Raw genomic sequence first — 24,998 nt, forward strand, 5'->3', positions numbered from 1 at the left:
TATTATTATTATACATTTATTATTGAATGAAACACGTTTCTATTAAGCAAGGTATATTTGTCCGTCACTACAAGTACGGTTTAATGAAATGCTCGTGCTTCGTAATCTGCGTGAACGCGACCAACGTGTCCTGGTTGCATGCGTCGTCGCTGACGGGCGACACGGACACTACACCGCGGAGGTAGTGCCGTTCTGTACCCTGCTCGAGGGACGGGAACGCTAAGCCGCCGCCGCTGTCGCCTTGACACAGCGTCGTACCTGTACGTAGGATAGACCGTGTTAGATTATGTTATCTGGGTGGCACTGCGACTTTACTTTTGAGGCCGAATTCGAATCCCACCCCTCTAGTTTTTCTAAGTTACGTGCGTTTAAGGCAATTAAAGTATAACTTGCTTCAATGGAACATTAGGATATACCGTGTTAGATTATGTTATCTGGGTGGCACTTCGACTTCACTTTTGATGCCGAATTCCGATGCTCAAAATTTTCGAAGTTACGTGCGTTTTAGGCAATTAAACTTGCTTCAACGGTGAAGGTTCTAGAACATCGTGAGGAAACCTACATATCAGAGAGTTCTCCATACTTTTCTCAAAGCATGTGAAGTCCACCACGCAACACGCTAGCAGTGCACTACCTACAGCCTGAACCCATTTTTTCCTATTTCATGTTCCCCTGCTTTAACAGGTGGAAACGGTAATTTTATCCCCTCACAGGGGATATAATCGGGGGATATAAAATTTGTCTCCTGCCTTTGCTCAGTCGCGTGCACTGGGTTTCCCACCATGGTATGCATACAGCAGCAAAATGCTACACTTATAAATTTTAGGGTAGGCAATGCTTTCGTGCACGTATGAAGTGCACGCCACTGTCTGTGTTAGCCCTACAGGTTTACCGTTGGTGTACCCGGCGCAAATCTTATCACTGGTGAGATGCACCCGGAAGCTGACGGGCGACACGGCGCGGCACTCGTCAATGGACACTACGGGCATGTCCACCACCTTGAGGATCTGCGACGCCCCGCCGGCTGACGTGGTCAGGCCCCAGCCAGCGACCTGGGGAGACCGACAGTTTATAGGTTAATTTATGTCCCAACGCTGGTCACCCTTTAATTTTTGCTGCTCGATGCATCTAGGTTGACCTATGATATGGAAAGCGGTCTAACGGGTCATTTGTGATAATAGGTGTCCCTCAGGGGTCTATATTAGGACCTTTTCTGTTCCTCATTTACATGAATGACCTTCCTTACCTTCCTTGCTAAGGACAATCACGGGATAGTATTGTTTGCGGATGACACATCACTGAATGTTAAAAAACGCTTCATAATTGCCTGTGATAGGCCTACATGAATAAAGAAATTTTGAATGTAATTTGATATGTTTTTTAATGTCCGCAACAAATAAGTGCGAGTCGTTTATGCGAGTATCGTGCGTCTCGTATACCGGTGGCAAGTGTCTTTTATGGAAGTTCAGTACGTCTCGAATAAAGTTTGCAAGTGTCGTTTATGCAAGTTTAGTATATAAAATACACTGTAATAAAGTCCGAGCAGATGGCTCGGGTATCTAAGTGGAAACGCCCTGTGTCCATAAACCTGAGGCGCAGGTGTTAAGCCAAAGAAATCACACCGGAACCACGCCCTTCAGACCGCAATATAGCAATGCTACTTCGGCAGAAATGTGTCACAAAAAGCTCTCCTATATATTTTGAGCTTCTACCTTTCCCATAGTCCCTGGGATCATCTGCTGCATATCGAAGAGTACGTCGAAGTTGATGCACACAGGCCGTATGGAGGGCAAGTATCCAAACGGAGTGACCACCACCACTATAGCTATGTCGTCCTGGTAGTTCGCCGCTGCGCCTTGGTAGCGGGGGGTAAGTTTTATTTCAGCAACCTGAAAAAAAGTCACTTTTTTAAAAACTTGATTAGATGTTTTTTTAATTGTGTTGTGATGTGATGTTTTTTATGATAATTGCAAAAATTATACTTAAAGATAACAAATACAAATAAAATTAAAAAAAAAACTTTAGAAAGACCTAATTTTATTTTTTAATAATGGAAGCCGAAGGTTCTATTACAAAGGGCAAAATGCCAACTCAGGCAGATGACAACTGTCATTCTGTCAAAATGTCATCGTTCAACTGTCATCAAGGAAAGGTTGCGTTTTTCGGTCTAATACAGAGGACAAATTCACCTTCGGTCACCTGTACGGAACTCGTAAGGCCCTCCCGTTACGAGTTATCAAGGTTGATACTTTAATGCAAAATTACCATTAAAAAGCACTTGGGAACAGAGGAAGTAGTGGTCGGACGATATAAGAGAGTGGACATGCCTATTCGGAACAGATGAACAGCCACATCACATAATAGGATTATGAATGAATGAATGAATGAATACACTTTTATTGTAAACCAAAGAAAAAAAGTAGTTACAGAGATATAAATACATAGCAAGAGAGTACAATTTACATTTATCTACCGGCTTATATATATATACATAAATACCACATACTATTCTTGAGCTGTAAAACACAGCTATTGGTTGCCAGGAAGAGATCGCTATGTAGATCGATCTCTTCCAGGCCGCCAAATTTACAATTTTTCTATAGTTTCTTGTGATGAACAATAAAAGTGTACATATTAATTCAGTCATTCATTCATACTGTCAATCGTTTATTCCATCATTCATTCATTCGTTCAATCAATTAAAAATTCATTCTTTCATTCGTTCTTTGTTTCATCATTCATTTATACATTAATTCATTAATTCATTAATTCAACAGTTGCATAAATAGCTATGATTTTATATAGGTATTTTAGTTATACTTACATCTGACTTCTGGGCTTCTTCGTCCCTGAGATTGTTCCAGGGTCGGTAGAGTTTCCCGACCGCGACAGCGTACTTGGTCGCAGGCAGCTTCTTCTCCGAATCGCTCCAGAAGCAATGCGCCGCTGAAACGCGTAACCAGCGATCGTTTAATTACCAACGGACAGGCTCTTAGATCGCTTGCCTTAAATTTAATGCTGTTTTTTGAAGTTATACTTCCTCGGCGGCGTTAGGAAAAAATGATAAGAGTGAAATTATGCGATGTAATGAAATGCGCGCGCACATTGCAACACGATTTTAAAAGGATGAAGGTAGTTGCGAAACCGAGTGAGAGGGGAATACATCGTCCGCCAGCTCACTTTTTACGATGCGCGAGCACGGCTTCACAGAAAACCGACACAATGAAGTTAGTTATAAGGTATGGCAGTGTACACTTTCAATGGTTAATGCAGGCTCATTCCGGTGATTTCATTGTTTCAAATTTTAATGTTCAGTGAAACTCGGTGGTCCGATAATGAAACTAGATAATGCGTTATAATAAAACTCTAATGTATTACCTAAATACATTTTTTCTATTGTTCTATACAGCCCTGTAGTGGATCGTGGTACATGACCTTTATAATGATTTAGTATCAAGTAATCGTGATATTGACATTTTTAATTAAAGGATAATTTTTTTTTCAAAAAATCAAATTATTAAGCACTATTCCACATAATCTTTAGGGAAATCATATATTTGACGTGACAACGTCTTATAATTCGATGGAGCCGGCTGCACGCACGAAAAAACATGACGTATGCGGCGTTACCTCGCTCTGAGGCGTTCCATTCAAGCGCGGAACGAGCGACAAGGAGGCACAGTCGGCCTCCGCGTTCGACATCTGTCTCTCTCCTACTTGAGTGAGCGATGCGTCCGCGTGGACAACTTCTATACAATAATACATTTATGTATATGTTTTCGGCAAGGATGAAGTGCAGTGAAAAGTGAATGTGGTGTCAATTATTTATAGCAACGATAATATCTATCAAACAAATAAAATTAAAATTTTCTTTTGAAAAAGCAACCATTCCATCAGTATTTTCTTACGACGTTGTCACGTTCAACTATCGTCAGTAAGCCGACTTTACAGACAACCAATTTTTTTTAAGTGTTTCTTTTTTGTTTCAACTTTAATTTCATCTTTACTTTTTGTTTAATTTAATTCCAAGTTGTGTACACATACTTTGGGTTGTAGCTTAGAACAAAACTGGTTATTACTTATATTTAGATCTACTTTTAGTTATTACCTGTTTTGTGTACCTAATAACAATAAACAATACCTGATATAAGGGCAGTTGTTGAGATCAGAGAGCCCCCGCACACCTGCATGAAGGGGGTGTACGACTTGTCGTAGATGCCCGCGTGCCATGGCAACTCCCCCTTTTTAGCTGTACGCCCCCCTATTATGAGCGGCTTGGCCAAGGGGGTGATTGTGCCGCATTCTGAAATACAAGCATGTTATCTATATATATAAAAGAAAGATGTGTTAGTTACGCCATTTATAACTCAAGAACGGTTGGACCAATTTTAATGATATTAGATTTTTTTGGATTTATCTTAGACCGGAATAGGGTAATGAGTATTAAAATACAACATTCGTCAAAAAAAAAAAGATCCGCGGTACGTAGTTCGCCGGGACAGCTAGTTAAAATTATTTTCTATATATTAATAAAAGACGCCATCTTTTTTCATACTTTTCTCAGCATGACAACGAATGTGCAATGGAACGGAGATGTTTATATTCAAAATACTTTTCATAAAGATTGACATGAAGGTTATATAACTTCATATCAATCAATAGACGTCCACTGCTGGACATAGATCTTTTGTAGGGAGTTCCAAATTCCACGGTTTTGTACCGCTTGGATCCAGCGGCTACCTGCGACGCGCTTAATGTCGTCTTTCCACCTTGTTGGGGGCCGTCAAACGCTGCGCTTACCAGTGCGGGACTGCCATTCCAGCACCTTGGGACCCCGACGTCCATTCTTTCTCCGAACTATGTGAACGGCCCATTGCCACGTCAGCTTCGCGACTCGTTGAGCTATGTCGTTAACTCTCGTTCTTCTACGAAACTCCACATTTCCGATTTGATCACGTAGAGATACTCCGAGCATAACTCTTTCCATCACCCGCTGAGTGACTCTGAGCCTTCTTATGAGGCCCATAATAGCGACCATATCTCAGATCCGTAAGTCCTCACTGGCAACACGCACTGTTCGAAGACTTTGTTTGGTCTTCAGGCACAGAGGGATTTTTGATGAAAAGATGTCACGGATCCAAGTTGGATTCGGCGGTTCAACTCCTTCTCGATTCTAAATACTTTTTATTAACAATTATTGTAGGCCTTCCAGTACTGGCCTTGGAACCCTCGTAGCTTTAGGTTTAAGTTGGCGAATGAAGTTATCACCATCCCCTTACAATTAAGTAAACATAAATTATATAGGGTGGCCGGTCAATAGACGTCACAAAAAAAAAATTTAGGTCCGTATATGTTGTGGAGTATTCGAATCACCCCCATGTATGTTCCGCGATTTTTTTTTTTTAAGTTCCGTGAATTATTTACTTAGATTTTTAAATTTAAGTTAAACTTTTAACTTAAATTTTTAACATTTTCATAACTTTCATCTAAGCTACGAAGCTGATTATTTTATGCATAAAAGAACAACTCATGAGAAAACAGTTGCAAAAAAAAAGTATTTTGCTTTTTTTTTTTAGAAATCTTTTAAGATGGTCATATAATCATACCGGACCTGAATTTTTTTTTAATGACGTCAACTGACCGGCCACCCTGTATGTATGAACGCTTCATAAGTGTCAGTGATAGGCCTACATGAATAAAGAATTATTGAATTTAAATTTGGAAACGAAGATATAAATAATTTCGACACGGACAATATTTAAACTGGTGCCTATTCCATTGGCTCCCAGATCCTTCCGCAACAGTCTTTTAAGTGAATTTAATTCCATTAATTGAGTATATTCTGGAGTACTTCGGTCACATTGCCAGAAGAGATGGAGATAATCTTGAAAAAACAGTGGACACTGGCAAAGTGGAAGGAAGGATGTAGCGATTCGTTGGTCGGATCAAATGCGCTATGCTCTCGACGCCAAAGTGAATATTGCTTTACATATTGCTAAAAGCCGAGTCAAATTATTTCTTATCCACAAATTTTTTTTTTGTTTGTATACCTACCCTCGTGTTTATGTTTATTTCTTGTTATGGGAGAGCGGTGTCTTCTGACACAGGGGTAGTATAATACTACCCTTGAAGAAGGCTCTAGCCATTAGCGTTCACAGTAATTTTATGTACCCAAATACACAGATTTTTTTTTTAATGGCACAAAATCGTCCGTAAGGTTGGAAGTGGAAGGGAATAAAATCACACTGAGTTATTTAATACTAGCTGTTGCCCACGACTTCGTCTACGTTTGATTTTGTTTTTTGATGTGGCATTCAATTTAGTTGTAGTTCTAAAAAAATTTAAGTATTCAGTATCGCTAAGCCTTAAATGAGGAGTTCTGTCCTCTATATCCAACCACATTCGTGAGCGTGATTATTTTTCAGTGTCTGGGTGTTTATATGTATATTCTAAGTATTTATGTATATTATTCATAAAAATATTCATCAGTCGTCTTAGTACCCATAACACAAGCTACGCTTACTTTGGGGCTAGATGACGATGTGTGTATTTTCATAGTATATTTATTTATTATTTATTCAGATCTATACAAAGTTTGGGGAAAATTAAACACATATTATAACCTCTATAGTACAAAAATAATTATTTAAATCGGTTATATTTTGCCGGAGTTACGGTGTTAAATCGTCAAACACTTTCATCCCCTCTCCCAAAGGAACCGAGCTTAATGTCGGGTTTAAAGTATCCTATATTATTTCTAACACTTCCAAGAATATGTGTACAAAGTTTCATGAGTATCGGTTTTTGAAAGTTTTTGCGTGAAAGCGTAACAAACAAACTTACATTTACACGTTAAACTGTCGGTCCCATATAATATCACTGGCATGTGATATTCTCAGCCCTTATGGGATCAGTAGTTGTATTATACGAAATCTTTAAATACTTTCACAACTAAAATGGAAAAGGTAATGTTAATAGGATGTGAATATTAAGGTTAAAATCAAACCACTTATTACAAAAATAATAAAACTTTATTGTTAACATTCATCCTTTTAACATTACAATTTACAAACAGTTAGACAAAAAAACATATATTTCTATTTATATACTAGCTGTATTCCGACACGCTAAACGGCTCTATACGAATACAAACGGACAGTTCGATGATAATGGCGGTGATTATTCACAAGGGCGGTAAAGTGAATAGCCATCGCTAACGCGTTTCATAAGGCGTGTTAGATAAAATAAATAAATATACTACGACAATACACACATCGCCATCTAGCCCCAAGGTAAGCGTCGCTTGTGTTATGGGTACTGAGATGACTGATGAATATTTTTTATGAATTATATACATAAATACTTATAATATAAAGATAAACAACCGTACAATGAAAAACATTCATGTTCATTACACAAACATTTTCCAGTTGTGGGAATCGAACCCACGGCCGTGGAAGCAGGGTCGCTGCCCACTGCGCCAGTCGGCCGTCAAAAACATTGATAACACTAGCGAGGGAAAAACAAGCTAAGGTTTCAAATACGTACTCAGAAAATAACAGATCATTTTGCTGTCTTTCCTTTGCATAAAATTATTGCAATCGCCTTTATAATATTAGAATGACAATAAAAATGTATTTAAATCTCTTTTTTCAATTATTTATTTTTAAAATTCAATTTACCACACATGTTCCGTAATGAACTTTAAAACACTTGTTACTAAATTAAATTAAAAGTTCGTTCGTACACAAGAAGACGGGATTACAAAAGTAATGGAATAGTGAAATCAGGTATACCTATCAATAAAATAAAGTTTAGTTCATCGTAATATTAAGTATGTTCTACAGAGTAGGAACCGAAAGTTCATTTTAGGAACTTATAAAAAAATACTTGATGGTGTAACATGTATATATAAAACAATACTTATTCAAACGCTAAAATCCTTATACCCGAAGCTTAATTAAATTTAAACGAAGAGTCCTGATATTATAATTCGATTGGAATATTGCTCTCCTTTGTTCTAATAAAGTCATAGAAAAAAAAAAAACAATTCCCGCGATTTGAATTTGGAAAAATATTTATTGTAGGTTAACGTCATAATATTTAATATTAAAACAGATTTGAATGCAATAAATTACATTTGTTTCTTTGGTCACTTTGGATGCCTTAAAATTAATAAAACTATTTAGGTCAGAAACATTATAACAATCTTGAAAGATCGTGATCCGTGCGAATGTCAGTTGTTTGTTTATTATTTACTAGTTTCTTCGTTCTCGTGAGTATTTTGTAGATTGTGTGTTTGTATATCAAAGTCAAAGTCAAAAATATCTTTATTCAAATAGGCCCATAGGTGGCACTTATGATGCGTACATAAGAATTACACGGTAGTGAGATGATGGCGATAACACATTCGTAAACTTAAAACTAAAGCTACGAGGGTTCCAAACGCGTCCTGGTCAGAAGAAGAAGAAGAAGAAAGAAAAAAAAAGAAAGAAGAAGCCCACAACAAACTTAGCCGGGTGTTTTTTTTTGTTATCGATGTCCTCTTTTGATATATCGCAATGTATAGTAATATTTATTCGATATCGATACATTTTAGCATTGCCTGCATCCCCAAATTTAGATATTGGATAGAAGCAGGCGTTACTTTGCGGAATTCCATGATATATTATGAAAATTGAGCTTAATTTGCTATACTCCGCGAAAAGCAGGAGAATCTGTATGTCAGACCAAACAGATCTTTTGCAATGTACCCTCTACGCACGTTTCGCCACGAAACCGAAGCATCCTCAGGAGATGTTGACATTACAATGAATAATTGTTAAGTGAAAAATTTGCCAAATGTGAAACATTTCACACCTTTCTTACCCCCCACCCCCACCTTATCTATTAAACTTAATAGCTTTTCTATTGAGACTTCACTTTTATTACTATGATTTGTGTTCATTTCAGCTATTGATTTAAAAATATTTGGAAAGAAAATGGCGGTCAAAACGTTCAAATCCCTTTAATAATTTTCTTTGAAATATAGTATAGGGTCAACCTTACCACTCGTAGTTTCATTTTCATCATTCATATCATTTTTACCTGATGATGATGAATCATCAGCCGGTCTAACGACTTGCGCTTGACCGATTCTCCAATCACCTTCATCTATATCATATTTATTATAAAAACTATTTGTTTGATTCTTAAAATCGCCTTTTGGTTTATCTTTGGATACTATATTAATATTAAAATCACGATTATCGTTCGAATTAAGATTACCAGTGAGATTGCTGGTTATTTTTATATTATTATTACTGTCGGCGTAATTATTAATGACTATATTATTAATAGTATTGCTGGATATGTTAATTATTATATCGTTAATGGTTATTGTGATATTTGAGCCGCCCAAACCTGGCTTGCATTGCGCGATGTAGTCCCAGCTGCCGTCAATGCAGTTCATGTTCGAAAGGACACCAGGGTAGTAGTAGTTGGGAGTGCGACAGTTCGGCTGGACGATGGTCCCAGCTGGTTCCAGGGGCCCGCATTCCCTGGAGCCAGTGATTGCGCCGGTGCTGAGACAGCGATATTCAACGCTCGGATGCCTGTTTAATCTGCAGAAACCTGTGAAAATTTTATGTTTTTTAATAAATAAACTGCACGTGTATTTTATTGTTTTGAGTTCTTTAAAATAATTGTTTTATAAATATAACCTAAAATAAACTCTTTAAAAGTAAATAAAATCTAAAACGTCCACGAAACCACCGCACCGAGGCACAGTTTCTAAGATGCTGGCAGCATTGCCCCTTTGGATGGCCAAACTAATTCGTTGGCCAACGTAACTGCCCGCTCTAGGATAACCGGTAGACTCGATAACCCTTTTCGATAACTCTCTGAAAAGAGCTATTGCCTCCGGACCCCACGGTCCCAAAGTCTCTACTCCAAAAGGCACAAAAATGAAGCTGCTATCCAGGTTTTCATATTTACGCCTCTTGGCCTGCTCGGGACTGGTAGCAGCCGCACCCACCATTGACGAGGTGGCCTGGATGTGTGATGCAGCTAGGGTATTAACACAAGTTATATAGCACGTGTATTCTATTTGGCACTATCCCATTCTCTTGCTGTAAGTCCTATCTATAAAGGTTGCCTGTAAGAGATTGCTTGCAGCAATAAGGCCGCCTCTACATTTCTACATTACTGTATACTCCCTACTGTTTCTTTTCCTGTATGTGCAATAAAATTTTCTTCTTCTTTAAGAATAAAAGAATACCGCCATGCTTATTGAAGTTATACTTCTTTTGGCGCGTTAGGGAAAAATGGTGAGGGTAAATTTTTACGATGCCCGCACACCGTCACAAAAAAACGGAAAAAATACTTTTTTTGCACTTAGACAGAGTCGGTGGTAGATTTACTACAAACAGACATTATTATATTACATTCATGCATGATTTTTGCATGACGGTTGCATGACATTCCCGCAGCGTCGCTACAGGATTTTAACCTAGAAACCTTGAAAAATATATAGTTTAAATGTTGTTGTACTCACGGACACATTTCGGCATTATCTGAGACCAGATGCCGTCATAACACCAGATTGTATCCTTCATATCCTCGACCCCGAAGCCAGGGTTACACGTGACGTTGAGGACCGCGTTGGGGTAGGATTCTCCGGGCACAGCGCCGGGTACGTTCGTTACCGTGTATGACCCGTATTGCGGGTAGGGGGGCAGGCGGCAGTTACCCCCTTGGGCAGGTCTGAAAGTTGCGGGAATACAAACAATTTGTTATAAACTACGTTGGATAGATACGCAGGCATTACTTTGCGGAATTCCATGATCATCATATCATGGGTTGATACCTATAGTGGACAGGGCACGGGTCTCCTCCCACAATGTGAAGGGGCTAAGGCCGTTGTCCACCACGCTGGCCCAGTGCGGATTGGTGGACTCCGCATACCTTTGAGAACATTATGTCGAACTCTCAGGCATGCAAGTTTCCTCTCGATGTTTTCCTTCACCGTCGAAGCTAGTGATATTTTTTTACACATCGCTCTATAGCCCCAAAGTAAGCGTAGCTTGTGTTATGGGTACTAAGATAGCTGATCAATATTTTTTTATGAATATAATACAGATATAAAAAGAAATATTTTAATTATTAAATGAAGTTGTATCACGCAATATTATAATATACAGATAAACACCTAGACACTGATAAACATTCATGTTCATAACAAAAACATTCTCCAGTTGTGGGAATCGAACCCACGGCCTAGGCCTCAGAAAGCAGGGTCGCTGCCCACTGCGCCAACCGGCCGTCAACTGTAAAATGACTAATTGTTAAACAAAACGTGTGTCGAGAGTACATGGCCGAAGATCTGCAAATAAAGCTTGATTCGCAGTGTAAAAAGAACCTTATTACTAGAACGTTAAAGTTCATCAACCGTTGGTAACAGCTAGTGATAAATAATGATGTAAGCTCACTTGTTAGTCGGCGTCACCGGTCGAGGTGTCACAGGTTTAACTCCCGGGCTGTTCCTGTTGCAGAGCTCATCGGACTCGTCAGATCCGTCAGCGCATTCTTGTTTCTGAAATGGAGTTTTAATTCATTTCAATAAAATTCAATTTCAATTTATTCAATTCAAATTCAACTTCAATTCAAATTCAACTTCAATTCAAATTCAACTTTAATTCAAATTCAACTTATAAAATATAATTTTTATTAATACATAACTATAACCTAAAATAAACTATTTAAAAACAAAATAAAATCTAAAACGTCCTCGAAACCACCGCAGCGAGGCACAGTTCCTAAGATGCTGATTCAACTCAAATTCAAATTCAAATTCAAATTCAAATTCAACTTCAATTCAAATTCATTTTCAATTCAAATTCAATTTCAATTCAAATTCCATTCCAATTCAAATTCAATTTCAATTCAATTTCAATTCTAATTCCATTCCAATTCAAATTGCAATTCGAATTCAATTCAAAACGGATTTACAGTAGAAGAGCTTTCCGTGAGCTTTCAGAACTCGTCCAGGAAAGTACTACCATGCTTATTTCTGCCGCTAAGCAGCATTATTGCAATGCCGTGTGCCGCTCTGAAGGGTGCGGTTGCCGCTGTGATTACGGCCGCATGAGGCTTAACACCTACGTCTCAGGTTGACGGACACAGGGTGGCGTGTTGCAGTACGTATTCCTTGCATGCCCTGGGAAATGTTGCTGTTTATAGGCGAAGGTTTTCCACGTACCCACAGATGGACTGATTCCGTGAATTATAACTAAGTATAAAAAAAAAAACTCAATTCAAATTTAATACAACTCTTATTTCAATGTGTTGAAGAATATGAGAAGTTGGAGAGAAGATATAAAGAGTGTCATTATTAGCCTGTACCAGTCCTCTGCTGTAACTAAAGGCCTCAGCCATCGGGCTGGTTTGTCCATTATATAATCGCCGCGTACGACGTAGAAAATATTTAAATCAAACCATCTTTAAATCAGCCAGGCGTCCCGTGAATTTTGGTATACGTCTGGGAAGTATACAACGGGTTCCCCGAACGTCTACTAAAGCCAACGTGAGGGACATGCCGTGATTTTAAGCGTGAATACAGTCATAAGAAAAAAAAACATGCGGTGCAGTCTTTGAAGACTGCCGTTAGAAGCGAAAACTAAATCTATTTACATATATATTACAAAGTATAGCTCATGATAATTTTGTCATGCTACAACCGATTTTATTAAATTCCGAGATTTCTCGCTGTTCTTGTGGATGGCATGATTGGCTATGAATCACGAGGTCCGAGGTTCTATTCCATGATTTGTCAGGTATTTATTTTTTTGTAAAATTTTACGACTGCATTCGGTTCTGCCGTCACCACCTGGCGTATAAGACTCACCCCGTTACAATCTGAACCCTTGTCAACGCAGGCTCCATAAGCGCACTGGAACAGGTATCCGGGGCAGGTCACAGCGGCGCAGGCTTCCAGAGTCTCATCAGAACCATCCGCGCAGTCCTTCACACCGTCGCAGTGCTCCACAGACGATATGGTCTGTCCGTTCTTGCATGTATACCGTCCGCTGCAAGGGAGATGGTATCACGGTTTACGTTTTTGTAGGAAAATTAGAGGTTTTAAACAAAGTTTTTCGTGTGACCAACATTTCTTAAATATAGTTCAACGGGTAAAAAACGAAAAATATATTTTTCTAAGGAAATAATAATTACAAACTAAAATTAATATTTACAATAAATATAGGGCGTCTAACTGTTCACTTATGGGCATGGTACCCAAAGTGCTGACGCTATTGCCCCATCTTATTGACTTAACAATTATTCATTGTAAAGTCAACATCTCCTGAGGATGCTCCGGTTTCGGAGCGAAACGTGCGTAGAGGGTACATTGCCGAAGATCTGTTTGGTGTGGAGTATAAGGATTGAAGAAATTATAAATTACACCACACAGATTCTCCTGCTTATCGCGGAGTATAGCAAATTAAGCTTAATTTTCAAAAATACATTATATATCTGTATCTGTGTATATCCTCTATGCACGCCACTGGTCTGGTACATACCGGACTTCCTCCTCATTGCGGCAACTAGGCAGCAGTTCATCGGAGTTGTCAGCACACTCTTGAATCTTGTTGCAAGGCGCGGAACCGTCAACGCATGCGCCGTACGTGCACCGGAACCAGTTGCTCTGGCATCTGGCAGTTACATAATAGATTTAATTTAAAAAAAAAAAACCCGTTTTTTAATATAGTGTAAATTGGCCAGCGTGGTATGGCCTTTTCATGCCCTTAGGGCCAGTGGCCTCACCGGCCCAGAGGGCACAGGTCTCCCGGTTGATGGTCAAAGTCAAAGTCAAAAAAATCTGTATTCAAATAGGCCCATAGATGGCACTTTTGATGTGTACAATATAAGAGAATTACACGGTAGTGAGATGATGGCGATAACCATATTCGTAAAATTGGAACTAAAGCTACGAGGGTTCCAAACGCGTCCTGGTCTAAGAAGAAGCCCACAACAAACTTAGCCGCGTGTTTTTTTTGTTATAACCATCTCACATTGTCTTACAATTACTAGAAGAGCACCCTGGTTAGGAGCAATAATTCACAGCCAAGCTTTTTTATCGATTACGTAGTCATTTATACTAAGTATAATAGGACTTTTCTTTAAGCTTACGTTTAATACAAACTTTGAACTTAAAAAAGAGACATCTCCGAGATGTCATTGGGTAGTTTATTGTAGAATTATATGCAATTTCCTTTAAATGAATTATGAATTTTATATTGTATATTGTAATATATTGCACTGTAAGTTTATTCTTAGTTCTAAAGTTTATTGCAGTCACATTTTTTCTTAAATTTAGAAATGTTTTTGTGAACGTACATTAAATATTCAAATATGTACTGACTGTAAATTGTGATTATTTTAAAATCTTTAAATTTATCTTTCAATGACTCTCTCGGACCCATTTTGTAGATCGAACGAACAACTCTTCTGCAGCATGAAAATAGTTCTAATATCAGCAGCCTTACAAGAAATGGTCATAAATTAGTGACATCTGCATATCGTCTGCGAAAGGTGCAAAAGTCATTTGTGGGATTGAGTATACGCTTTTATAATATGATTCCTTAGGTAATTTTGGACCTACCAATGCATAAGTTTAAAGAATGTGTTAAAAACACATTTATTACAGCGAGGTTATTTTACAATTGATGAATTTCTTAATGACCAGGTTGCTTGAAAGAATCCGGTTCCGCTTTCATCTCTCACAAGATAGAAAAATGAATTTTAAAATGTAAAATGTAAATTGTTGATATTGGAAAAGAGCAACTGCTGAGTTTCTTGCCGGCTTCTTCTCGGTAGAAACTCCTTCCGAACCGGTTGTAGAGTCACTACACACAGACAGGCTTGACGTTTCAAAACTGCTTATATTAGGCCTACTTGAAATAAATGAATTTTGAATAACCCCATGTTAAAATTACATATGACATAATGCTGTGAAAGTAAATAAAACAGACCAGCCAGTTTCTAAGTCGGTCATATGGCGTATCTTCTTTACCGATGGTGAAGATGACGGGTTATAACTGTACTCACACATTGCTTCGGCAAAGCGGGAAGGTTTCATCGCTACCATCGGGACAGTCGACGTTCCCGTCGCATTTCCCATCGAAGCCAATACAGGTTCCATCGCGGCACTGCCACTGAGTCTTACTGCAACAGAGGGAGGTTTTCTACTTAGTAGAAGTTCTACTTCAAAAAACGTTCTACTACGTTCTACTTACTCAAGGCGCGATAAGGGAGTAACTCAGATTTTTCCTGACGGAAGTAACGCTTACGTCAGACGTCTGAGTAGTTTCCGCTATTTAAAAACAATAATTTGGTCGTAATTATATGTCATATACTCCACGCTTCTTGACTTATAAGCCAGATAGTGGCAAATATCATAGTCAATTAGGATTATTTATTTCCAATATATTACAAACGGATCAATTGTGAATAGCAAGGTGAATAAAAATTCAACAATTTAAAAAAAAAAAAATTGCAAGTTTTTTTTAAAAACTCAATTATCACTTTTGCAATAAATAAATTTTCTCACGATTGCGACATTCTATAATATTCAATGTCAAGGTTATATTGACATGTGCTGATCTAACCTTCAATTTTCTACTCCCAATTATTCTATTTAACAAATGTTTTTTTTTTTAAATGTGAAAGTGATATTAATGAATTTTAAGTAGAATATAAAATGAAATAGTGAATATAAAATGAAATGGCGGAGTCCCTGGTGTATTTTACTCTTTCATCAATAAATAATAAAAAAGGTTTTCTTCAACCGCGCGTAAAGGTTACACGCACACACTTTTTTTTTATTAAGGTTTACTATTGATTTTAAACCGGTGATAGGAGTGGTAACTACCGGCCCAGTGCGTAGGAGCTCGACTTTACTTTTGGTGAACCGAGTTCGAATCCCAGCACGCAACTCGGCGTTTTAAGTTAAATGTGTGTTCATTTACATCAATAAATTAATTACTTTTTCTATTCGTTTGTTTTTTTTTTTCATTTATATAAATTAGCAGTAGAGTTTTTCGCATTAAGTTTACAATTAGAGCAAATTTTAATTTTTGATTAAGTACTTCAGGTACCTACAGATAAGATTATCTGTCATAGTAAGTGTTACTTGTATCTACATCGTATCGCCCTTTAAAAATCGAATTTTTAAATTTTTCTTCTCCCTACGGTATAATTTTGTATACTAAATCCCTACTAATATTATAAATGTCAACGTAAGTTTGTTTGTTACGCTTTCACGCAAAAACTACTTAACCGATCCTCATGAAACTTTGTGCACATATTCTTGAAAGTGTTAGAAGTAATATAGGATACTTTTTATCCCGACATTAAGCTCGGTTCCTTTGGGAGGGACTTGGGATGAGAGTTTGACGATTTTAGGCCATAACTCCGACAAATTATAACCGATTTAAATAACTATTTTTGTACTACAGAGGTTATAATATGTTTTTAATTTTTCCCAAACTGTGGTTGTGTTAAGGCTTAGCGATACTGAAAACTTGATTTTTTTTTTAGATCTACAACTAAATTTAATGCCACGTCAAAAAACAAAATCACACGCGGACGAAGTCGCAGGCAACAGCTAATAAAAATAGTCTGTTTCTTTGGGCCAATAAAAGTAAATTATAAAAGTAAGTGCGGAAAATGCTTGTTGTGTTAACAAGCATTTTCCGCAATGATACTCAAGATCACAAAAATAGCAATTCCATAACAAACAGATTTATGAAATTCTTTCATTCCAATAAAACATTGTAATTAGAATACAGCAATATACAATAATACAGCATACAATTACAATTACATTACAATCGAATGAATTAATTATACGAAATATTAATACAACGTGTAATTGAAATAGGAAATACTATTGGAGAGTGCACATGTATATTTCATAAGAAATCACCCTGTAAAAATATTAAATCAAATTAAGCAAATTTATTTTTCTATACAAACGAATTCAAAACATTCTAAGTGTTTACTTATGACAACGCTACTGAAGATAAAAGACCGCCACGCGCATAGCAATCACACGATTTTAATTTTACATGTGATGCTAGGAGTATCTGATTTATTTCAATAAAAACTATGACAGTTTTCTTACTCAAAAATTATTAGCGTTTCGGTTTCACAGATGTCACAGAGACAGTTAAAAATGTACCTCTAAAGCCTCTGAGAAATAGTATGATGATAAAATAAGAAAGTTCCAAAATTAATATCCCTATCTTATATAATACCTAAATTCTTAGCACTTTGCATCTATATACAACTGAGTCTCGAGTCTTGACCCGAAAGTTCCGGGACTTCGAGACACGAAACGTCCCGGGAGCCAACCGCTAATACTAAGTGATGAACTTACCGGCATGTAGACGCCTGTCGCTTCACTCTGATCCATTTCAAACCCTCATTCGTATCACTGAAAAATGAATGAATGAAATAATTAAATACTTTCATTGCACACCACAAAATGTACATAAATAAGAAAAGTATAAAAAAACAACGTTATAAGGACAACGTATAAAGAAAAACAATACAGATTAAATTAAAAATAAGGAATTTTGTGTACGTTATTCTATTACTAATGCCCATTCATTTGACAAACATATTGAGGGAGTTGTGAATGGAAAGTAGAAGAGTAGTATTCTGCGAGTCAAATGAAAGCATTTAATATAATACCTATTGAGGGAGTTGGGAAAATATACATAATCCGCCGTACATAAATTATAATATTAAAAATTACATGTCATACAAGATAGTATTATTTAATAAATTAAATTAAAATCTCGGTCTTGTAATAATTGAGATAGTTATAAAATAATTTTAATCGTCAGACTAATTATTTTATTTTATATATAACACTTAAAATAAGAATTACGTAAATAATTAAAGATAAAGACGAATAGTAATATAATACTCCATTGAATAGTCTTATTGTGAAATGTGTAGTAGCATGTAAGGTCAATTCAGCAAGGAATTCTTGGATATCGTATCAGCACTTTTGTATTATCATTTGTTTTAATTTACGCTTAAAAACCACTAACTCCCTCTTTTGTGAAAACTTCGCTTCGCAGCAGGATCTAGTGGCGCCATCTAGTTTGGTAAAGTTGAGACAGTTAAACGTCTCAACGTTACCAAACTAGATGGCGCTAGCTGGCAAGAAACATGACATCCTCAATAAGGTCAAGCGGTACTTCACAACTAAACAGCTTCTCATCTTGTACCAAGCTCAAGTTCGATCGTGCATGGAGTACTGTTCCCATTTATGGGATGGCTCTGTTAAGTATCAGCTTGATTCAGTGGATCGCCGTGCTAGAAGGCCCATCGGTGACCTAGCCAATAAAAAACTTCAGAGTTTGGAACAACGTCGCAAGGTTGCATGCCTTTCGGTATTCTATAGGATATATTTCGTAGAGTGCTCAAGAACTATTTGATCTAGTTCCCCCCTCGCCTTTTTACCATCGAACCGCGAGGCACCGTAAGGATCTGCATCCCTACGTGGTCGATATACCGCGGACGCGTACGAAGCGCTTCGCATCTTCGTTTCTGATCCGCACCGCTAGGATCTGGAATGCCCTTCCAGCTTCCATTTTCCCCAGTGCCTACAATATGAGTACCTTCAAATCAAGAGTGAATAGTCATCTTCTAGGCAAGCGCGCTCCACCTTAGGCTGCATCATCGCTTACCATCAGGTGTGATTGCAGTCAAGCGCTCGTCTATAAACATAAAAGAAAAAAGAAAAAGAGTGTGTGTACTCATGTACACGCGTTAGAAGTTTTCTTCTTTGGCGTATGGAAAAAAATTACTAAAATGCAGTTGTGATTAACGATGAATATTAAAATTAATCAAAGAGATTTTATTTAAATAAAAAAGGTTTTATTAACGGCATAATATTTATTTATTCACAATGTTTGTACTGTTACGAAACACGTGTTCTTAATATAAAAATACTAGAATATACATCTTGAACATAGTTATCGATTTTCATGCCACTTAGAACTAACTTTACGATGTAGAATTCAGGTGTCAATGTGCGCGCGCATCGTAAAAATTCACTCTCATCATTTTTCTCCATCGCGCCAAAAGAAGTATAACTTCAAAAAAACTTAACGTACTTACTCGTAAATATTTTGTGTATTGTTGGCTACAGCAGTTAAAACCGGCTTCGTAACTAAAAAACAATATTACCATTACGATGTTTTTATAATAATAAATATATCGACAATGCACACATCGCCATCCATGCCCAAAGTAAGCGTAGATGTATGGGTACTAAGATGACTGATGAATATTTTTTTTTATAATACACATAAATACTTATAATATACAGATAAACACCCAGGCACTGAAAAATATTCATGTTCATCACACAAACACTTTCCAGTTGTGGGAATCGAACCCACAGCCTTGGATTCAAAAAGCAGAGTCGCTGCACACTGCGCCAATCGGCCGTCATTAAAAAAATCTAAATCGGTTATACCTAATTGGCGAACGGAGTTTTCGAGTATTAAATATACAAATAAACCAAAAAAAATTATACAGTCGATTTTTTTACGTCGGTGGAAAAACCCACCTCTTTATACTTTGTTACTTTTTCGACACACCTCCACTCACACTCCACCTTAATTTACATTTTATTTGACTAGTTGACGTCTGTCCACCGAATGCTTTTATTTTTAAAATAACCATGTTTTCGAATGAAACTTTAACCCAATAATTACGTACTACCATTATTCTTAGAACACACACGCCGATGACGTAAGTATTTGCTTGTGACAGGTAAATTCATCAGAATTTCCAGGCAAAAAAAACCCTATTTGTATTGCACTGCAACCGAATAGATATTAAAGAATCTGTTTAATACGTGTTTAATTCAGTTGACGTCGGATAGAATCAGGCGTCCATAATATATTATGAAAATTAAGCTTAATTTGCTATTTTCCGCGAACAGCAGGAGAATCTGTATGGTGTAATTTATTATTTCTTTAATCCGGTACAGTATATACGCACGTTTCGCTCCGAAACCGGAGCATAGGAGATGGTGACTTGACAATGAATAATTGTTAAGACTTAAAGTAAGTATAGCAAATTAAGCTTAATTTTCATAATATCAGTTGACGTCATTAGAGTATTCCGACTACAGTACAAACATAATAGGGTTATATGTAAGGGAGGCCAAATTGTTGCAAATTGCTTTAAAAAAAATTGGGAATCCTTCCATTGGCATGAGTAGTGTTACTACCAGTTTTAAAATAAGACTTCAGCGATATATTGATATCACTTTGTTTCTTACCGAAATAAACTTTTTTTTTTATGACATGTTTCTGTTTGTTAAGCGTCATCAAAATGTTTGTGTGATAAACACACAAGCTACGCTTACTTTGGGGCTAGATGGTGATGTGTGTATTGTGGTAAAAGACAATAAATAAATCATAAGCGTATTTGTAAAAAACCTAATCAATTTAATAAAATATCTGGCCAATTATAATTTATGGTTATCAAAAGTTTAGTTATTGAGCCACTTTATGTAAGCTTATAGAAAAGTCCTATTTTATTATACATAGTATAAAGGACTACCTACGTAATCGATAAAAAAGCTTAGGTTTGAATGATTGCTAACCAGGTTGCACTTCTAATAATTTTAAATGACAATGTGAGATGGTGATAACAAAAAAAAGAACACCCGGCTAAGTTTGCTGTGGGCTTCTTCTTAGACCGGACGCGTTTGGAACCCTCGTAGCTTTAGTTTTAAGTTTACGAATAAGGTTATCGCCATCGTGTAATTCTCCACCACTACCGTGTAATTCTCATGTAATGTACGCATCAAAAGTGCTACTTGAATAAAGATATTTTTGACTTTGACTTTGACTATAAAATTACTGTATCACAAGGTAACTGATGTAGATGAGAACTGGACAGATGTTTTAAAATTCACAGACGGACAATTCAAATTAATTAGTTAATATAGAATTCTATGATGCCGATTATTATTTTAACCTTTGATCATTATTAAGGTACAGTGACGTCATACCGGCTTTATCTATTATTCTGACAACAGGAAGTTCTATTCAAGATTCCGTACTCGAAGATGAAAATATATATAAAAAAATTTGGAAAATCCAAAAGTGCCCGCCTCATAATCTCATTTTTTTCACAATAAATTTGAATTTTTTTTAACTGAAACTTTCAATGCTCATTACAATTTTTTTTTTCATATTAATTATTATTCATTTTTTGTAAACAAGACACGGGAATGTCATAATGATTGCACATTGAAAGTTACAATTAATATTAGCTAGAATAATTACATGGAAATTTAACGACAGTGAATTGAACGCTCATATTAACTAAGAAATTATGTCGTGTGTTACTTTAGATAATTAAAAAAAAATTATTCCGATACGATCATTTGTTCGACCAATTTTGATGCCACATACACCCGTCCATACACAGACGTCCATAAAAGATTATGTTTAATGTTATTATTTACTATGTTAAACAAAAAAATTGTTATTGAAATGAATTTTATGTGCCTGACAAATTATTTGACTTGATATTAGTGTACTCAAATTAACCTGTAAGTGCAATATAAATAACAAAAAATCAATTTCAGTTTCGAGAAAACTGCTTTTTTTGAAATGTCGAGAGTAGAGCACAACCTCAACGCTTCGCTTATGAGGCGTGCAATAAAAAATAATAGAAATATTTATTTATTTATTAGTAATCCAACAGCGTTACAAACAATTATGGTTAAGGGTTTATCTTATTAGTAAAATAAGGCCAAATCTAGATTACATATATAAAGCAATAGGTACAAGTACAAAATATACAAAACAATCACTTACGATGTTTACAACAGCATGAATGAGTGTGAGTGTGCGTAAGTGTGTGCGTGTGTTCGTAAGTGTGCAAAAATGAATGATTTCACATCATTTATTATCTCTCGCGATGCAGTTTAGTTATTTCATTCTTCAATTGTGTTTTCGATAAATGAAATATATCAAGTTTTGAATAAAATTTATTATACTTTCTTGCCAGACGCAATATTATAGAATTCTGAGCATAATTTGTATTTGAGCCAACAACCAGTTGGCGCCGGTGACGAGATCGAATCGAGGAGGCATTCAATGAGTAGGCTGACAGTAAGCTGGGACAATTTATATACATATAATAATAATAATATTGGTACCGTTTATAGATATGTGACAGTAAAACTGACACGAAATATGCTTCACGTATTGATATATCGATAATAATGAATTTCATATCTTTATTATATTTTATTTCAGTTTAGGAAAAAAAACCACATAATTGCAAATTTACCTATTCTGTTTCAACGAAACCTACCTACCTACCGACAATCATAAAATAAAATTAGCAAAACTTTATTTTAGCCGGTATTTTCTTTATTGTTGGCCAAGTGCCCTTTATAAATAACCACGTACTTGCAAATAAACCTATTCTATTACGTCCAATTAACAAATTAATTGAGTACAAACTCAAATGTCGAAATGTAAAAAAAATACTTACATATAAAAACGAGTAAAACCGGACACACATAGCGTAACAACATAATTGAACACAGAACAATTGAATTATATTAAAATTATGAACACATATATATATTATATATTAAATAAAAACACTTAATATTATTTGTTTATACACATATCGCTTACTTATATAAGACTGAGGTATTTCGTTACGTTTGTAAAGAGGACTGAGTGAGGAAAACCCCGTTCAGCCGATTAGTACTGTCAGGTTATTGTAATGATTTTCCCCATTTAAGTTTTTTTTGACGTGACAACGTCTTATAATTCGATGGAGCCGGCTGCACGCACGAAAAAACATGACGTATGCGGCGTTACCTCGCTCCGAGGCGTTCCATTCAAGCGCGGAACGAGCGACAAGGAGGCACAGTCGGCCTCCGCGTTCGAAATCTGTCTCTCTCCTACTTGAGTGAGCGATGCGTCCGCGTGGACAGCTTCTATACAATAATACATTTACATGTTTTCGGCAAGGATGAAGTGCAGTGAAAAGTGAATGTGGTGTCAGTTGTTTATAGCAATGACAATATCTATCAAACAAATAAAATTAAAATTATCTTTTGAAAAATGCAACCATTCCATCAGTATTTTCTTACGACGTTGTCACGTTTAACTATCGTCAGTAAGCCGACTTCACAGACAACCAATTTTTTTTTTTCACCTGACGGTAAACGATGATGCAGCCAAAGGTGGAGCGCGCTTGCCTAGAAGATGCCTATTCACTCTTGATTTGAAGGTACTCATGTAAAGCACCACCAATAGAACCATATGTAATATATTGACATATGGTAATAGCCTTTGGTATTAGAAACACATATGATTCACCTTACAGGTAGTTACAACATGCTTGTTAAGTATTCAAGTCGACGCTAAGTGAAGACGGACTAGTGTCTGTCTTCACATAGCAATCAGCTTCACTAACACGAAAAGAAAAGGAAAAAAGAAAATAAATAGATTAATCAAACATACAAAGTTATACAAAAGGAAAAAATAAACTAATTCTATATTAATAATTTTAAAAAGAAAGAAAGAACAATTTTAATGCACTAAACAAAAGAAAAAACTGACTAGCTAAGTACTGCCCAACTTCCAAAATAAGCTACTTATTTTACCTTTACTATAATTCATTTGTATGAACTGCTTAATCTGAGGATCAAAGAGTGGTATTTTGTTTTTTTTTAATAACTTACTCCAATTAAATCTATCTTCAGGATGCGAGGCAGAAGTCAACCACGCTGGTCCCGTGAAGATTGGTGGAAACACACGCCCTCGAGAACTTTAAAGAACTCATGATGTTTTCCTTCATCGTTAAAGCAAGCGATATTTAATTGCTTAAAACGCACATAACTCCACAACCCCTTAAATTAGGGATGCTCTCCGGGGATCAAACGGGAGGCTGAAGCCCTAATCATTATCACTTAAATTAAATTGCCTGTGCCAAATAAAACTAAATAATAATGACTATTTTCTCCCACATTTATGGGTAAACTCGCAGGCACTGGCAACACTGTTTAATGACCGCGAAACTGGTTGCAAGAGGTCATAATAACATGATAAAAGAACTATAGGTATCTTTATCTTTTTCTACGTTTCGTGCTTTGGTATCGGGTACTTACTCTTTGGACATTGCAAATCAATGTCTTTAAATGACAAATTGAGATGGTGATAACAAAAGGAACGCGCGGTTAAGTTTGTTGTAGACCCTCGAAAAAAAAATACATTTGTGTATGTACAACGTATGTAATTTTTTTTTTTAATAAATAGATAAATATACTACGACAATACACATATCGCCATCTTGCAACTAAGCGTAGCTTGTGTTATGGGTACTAAGTTTGATGATGAATATTTTTTTATGAATATAATACACATAAATACTTATAATATACAGATAAACACCCAGACACTGAAAAACATTTTCCAGTTGTGGGAATCGAACCCACGGCCTTGGGCTCTGAAAGCAGGGTCGCTGCAAACTGCGCCAATCGGCCGTCAAATCAAGTTTGTAGTTGGGGTTTGGAATCTACAAAAAATAAAACAATATAGGTACGCCATGTGCTATTTTATTAAATGTAACAGACATTAGCATTTTTTTATAAATAAATTATAAATTATATTTCATAAAATAGTAACAAAGAATAACAAAAACACACTGTATAAGTAAATAATTGCGATTAAAAAACTAGTTACGTTAAAACGTGTTATTTTTAAATAAATGTAAAAAAAAACTTATTATTCATAGTAAATTCGAGGTAATTTTAGTTTTTCTTTGTAACTTTTTAAATCATAGCCGTTATCTAAAAGCCTTCGGTCATATATCAACTCAAAACCTCGCGGATCTACACCGGCAACCACGCTCTTCAGGAACAGAGCAATGCTGCTTAGCGGCAGTACTGC

At 36.3% G+C, this 24,998-nt stretch overlaps 1 protein-coding gene across 1 annotated transcript in view; it reads right to left on the minus strand.

Annotated features, from left to right (window-relative positions):
- Positions 1-67: 67 nt before the first annotated feature.
- Positions 68-24,998, minus strand: part of LOC120635003 (modular serine protease-like) — a 55,079-nt gene continuing 30,148 nt past the window's right edge. Inside the window, exons 11-24 of the mRNA XM_039905910.1 lie at positions 22,585-22,654; positions 19,174-19,225; positions 17,417-17,473; positions 15,085-15,201; positions 13,557-13,688; positions 12,884-13,064; positions 11,469-11,572; positions 10,535-10,743; positions 9,403-9,612; positions 4,142-4,303; positions 2,825-2,946; positions 1,713-1,889; positions 893-1,052; positions 68-258 (exon numbers count right to left, since the gene is read on the minus strand). Coding sequence (XP_039761844.1) covers positions 68-258; positions 893-1,052; positions 1,713-1,889; positions 2,825-2,946; positions 4,142-4,303; positions 9,403-9,612; positions 10,535-10,743; positions 11,469-11,572; positions 12,884-13,064; positions 13,557-13,688; positions 15,085-15,201; positions 17,417-17,473; positions 19,174-19,225; positions 22,585-22,654 — 1,944 coding nt within the window. The remainder of the gene's footprint in view (positions 259-892; positions 1,053-1,712; positions 1,890-2,824; positions 2,947-4,141; positions 4,304-9,402; positions 9,613-10,534; positions 10,744-11,468; positions 11,573-12,883; positions 13,065-13,556; positions 13,689-15,084; positions 15,202-17,416; positions 17,474-19,173; positions 19,226-22,584; positions 22,655-24,998) is intronic.

Source organism: Pararge aegeria, chromosome 26 (assembly GCF_905163445.1).
Source record: "Pararge aegeria chromosome 26, ilParAegt1.1, whole genome shotgun sequence".
In the NCBI taxonomy this organism is placed as follows: domain Eukaryota; kingdom Metazoa; phylum Arthropoda; class Insecta; order Lepidoptera; family Nymphalidae; genus Pararge; species Pararge aegeria.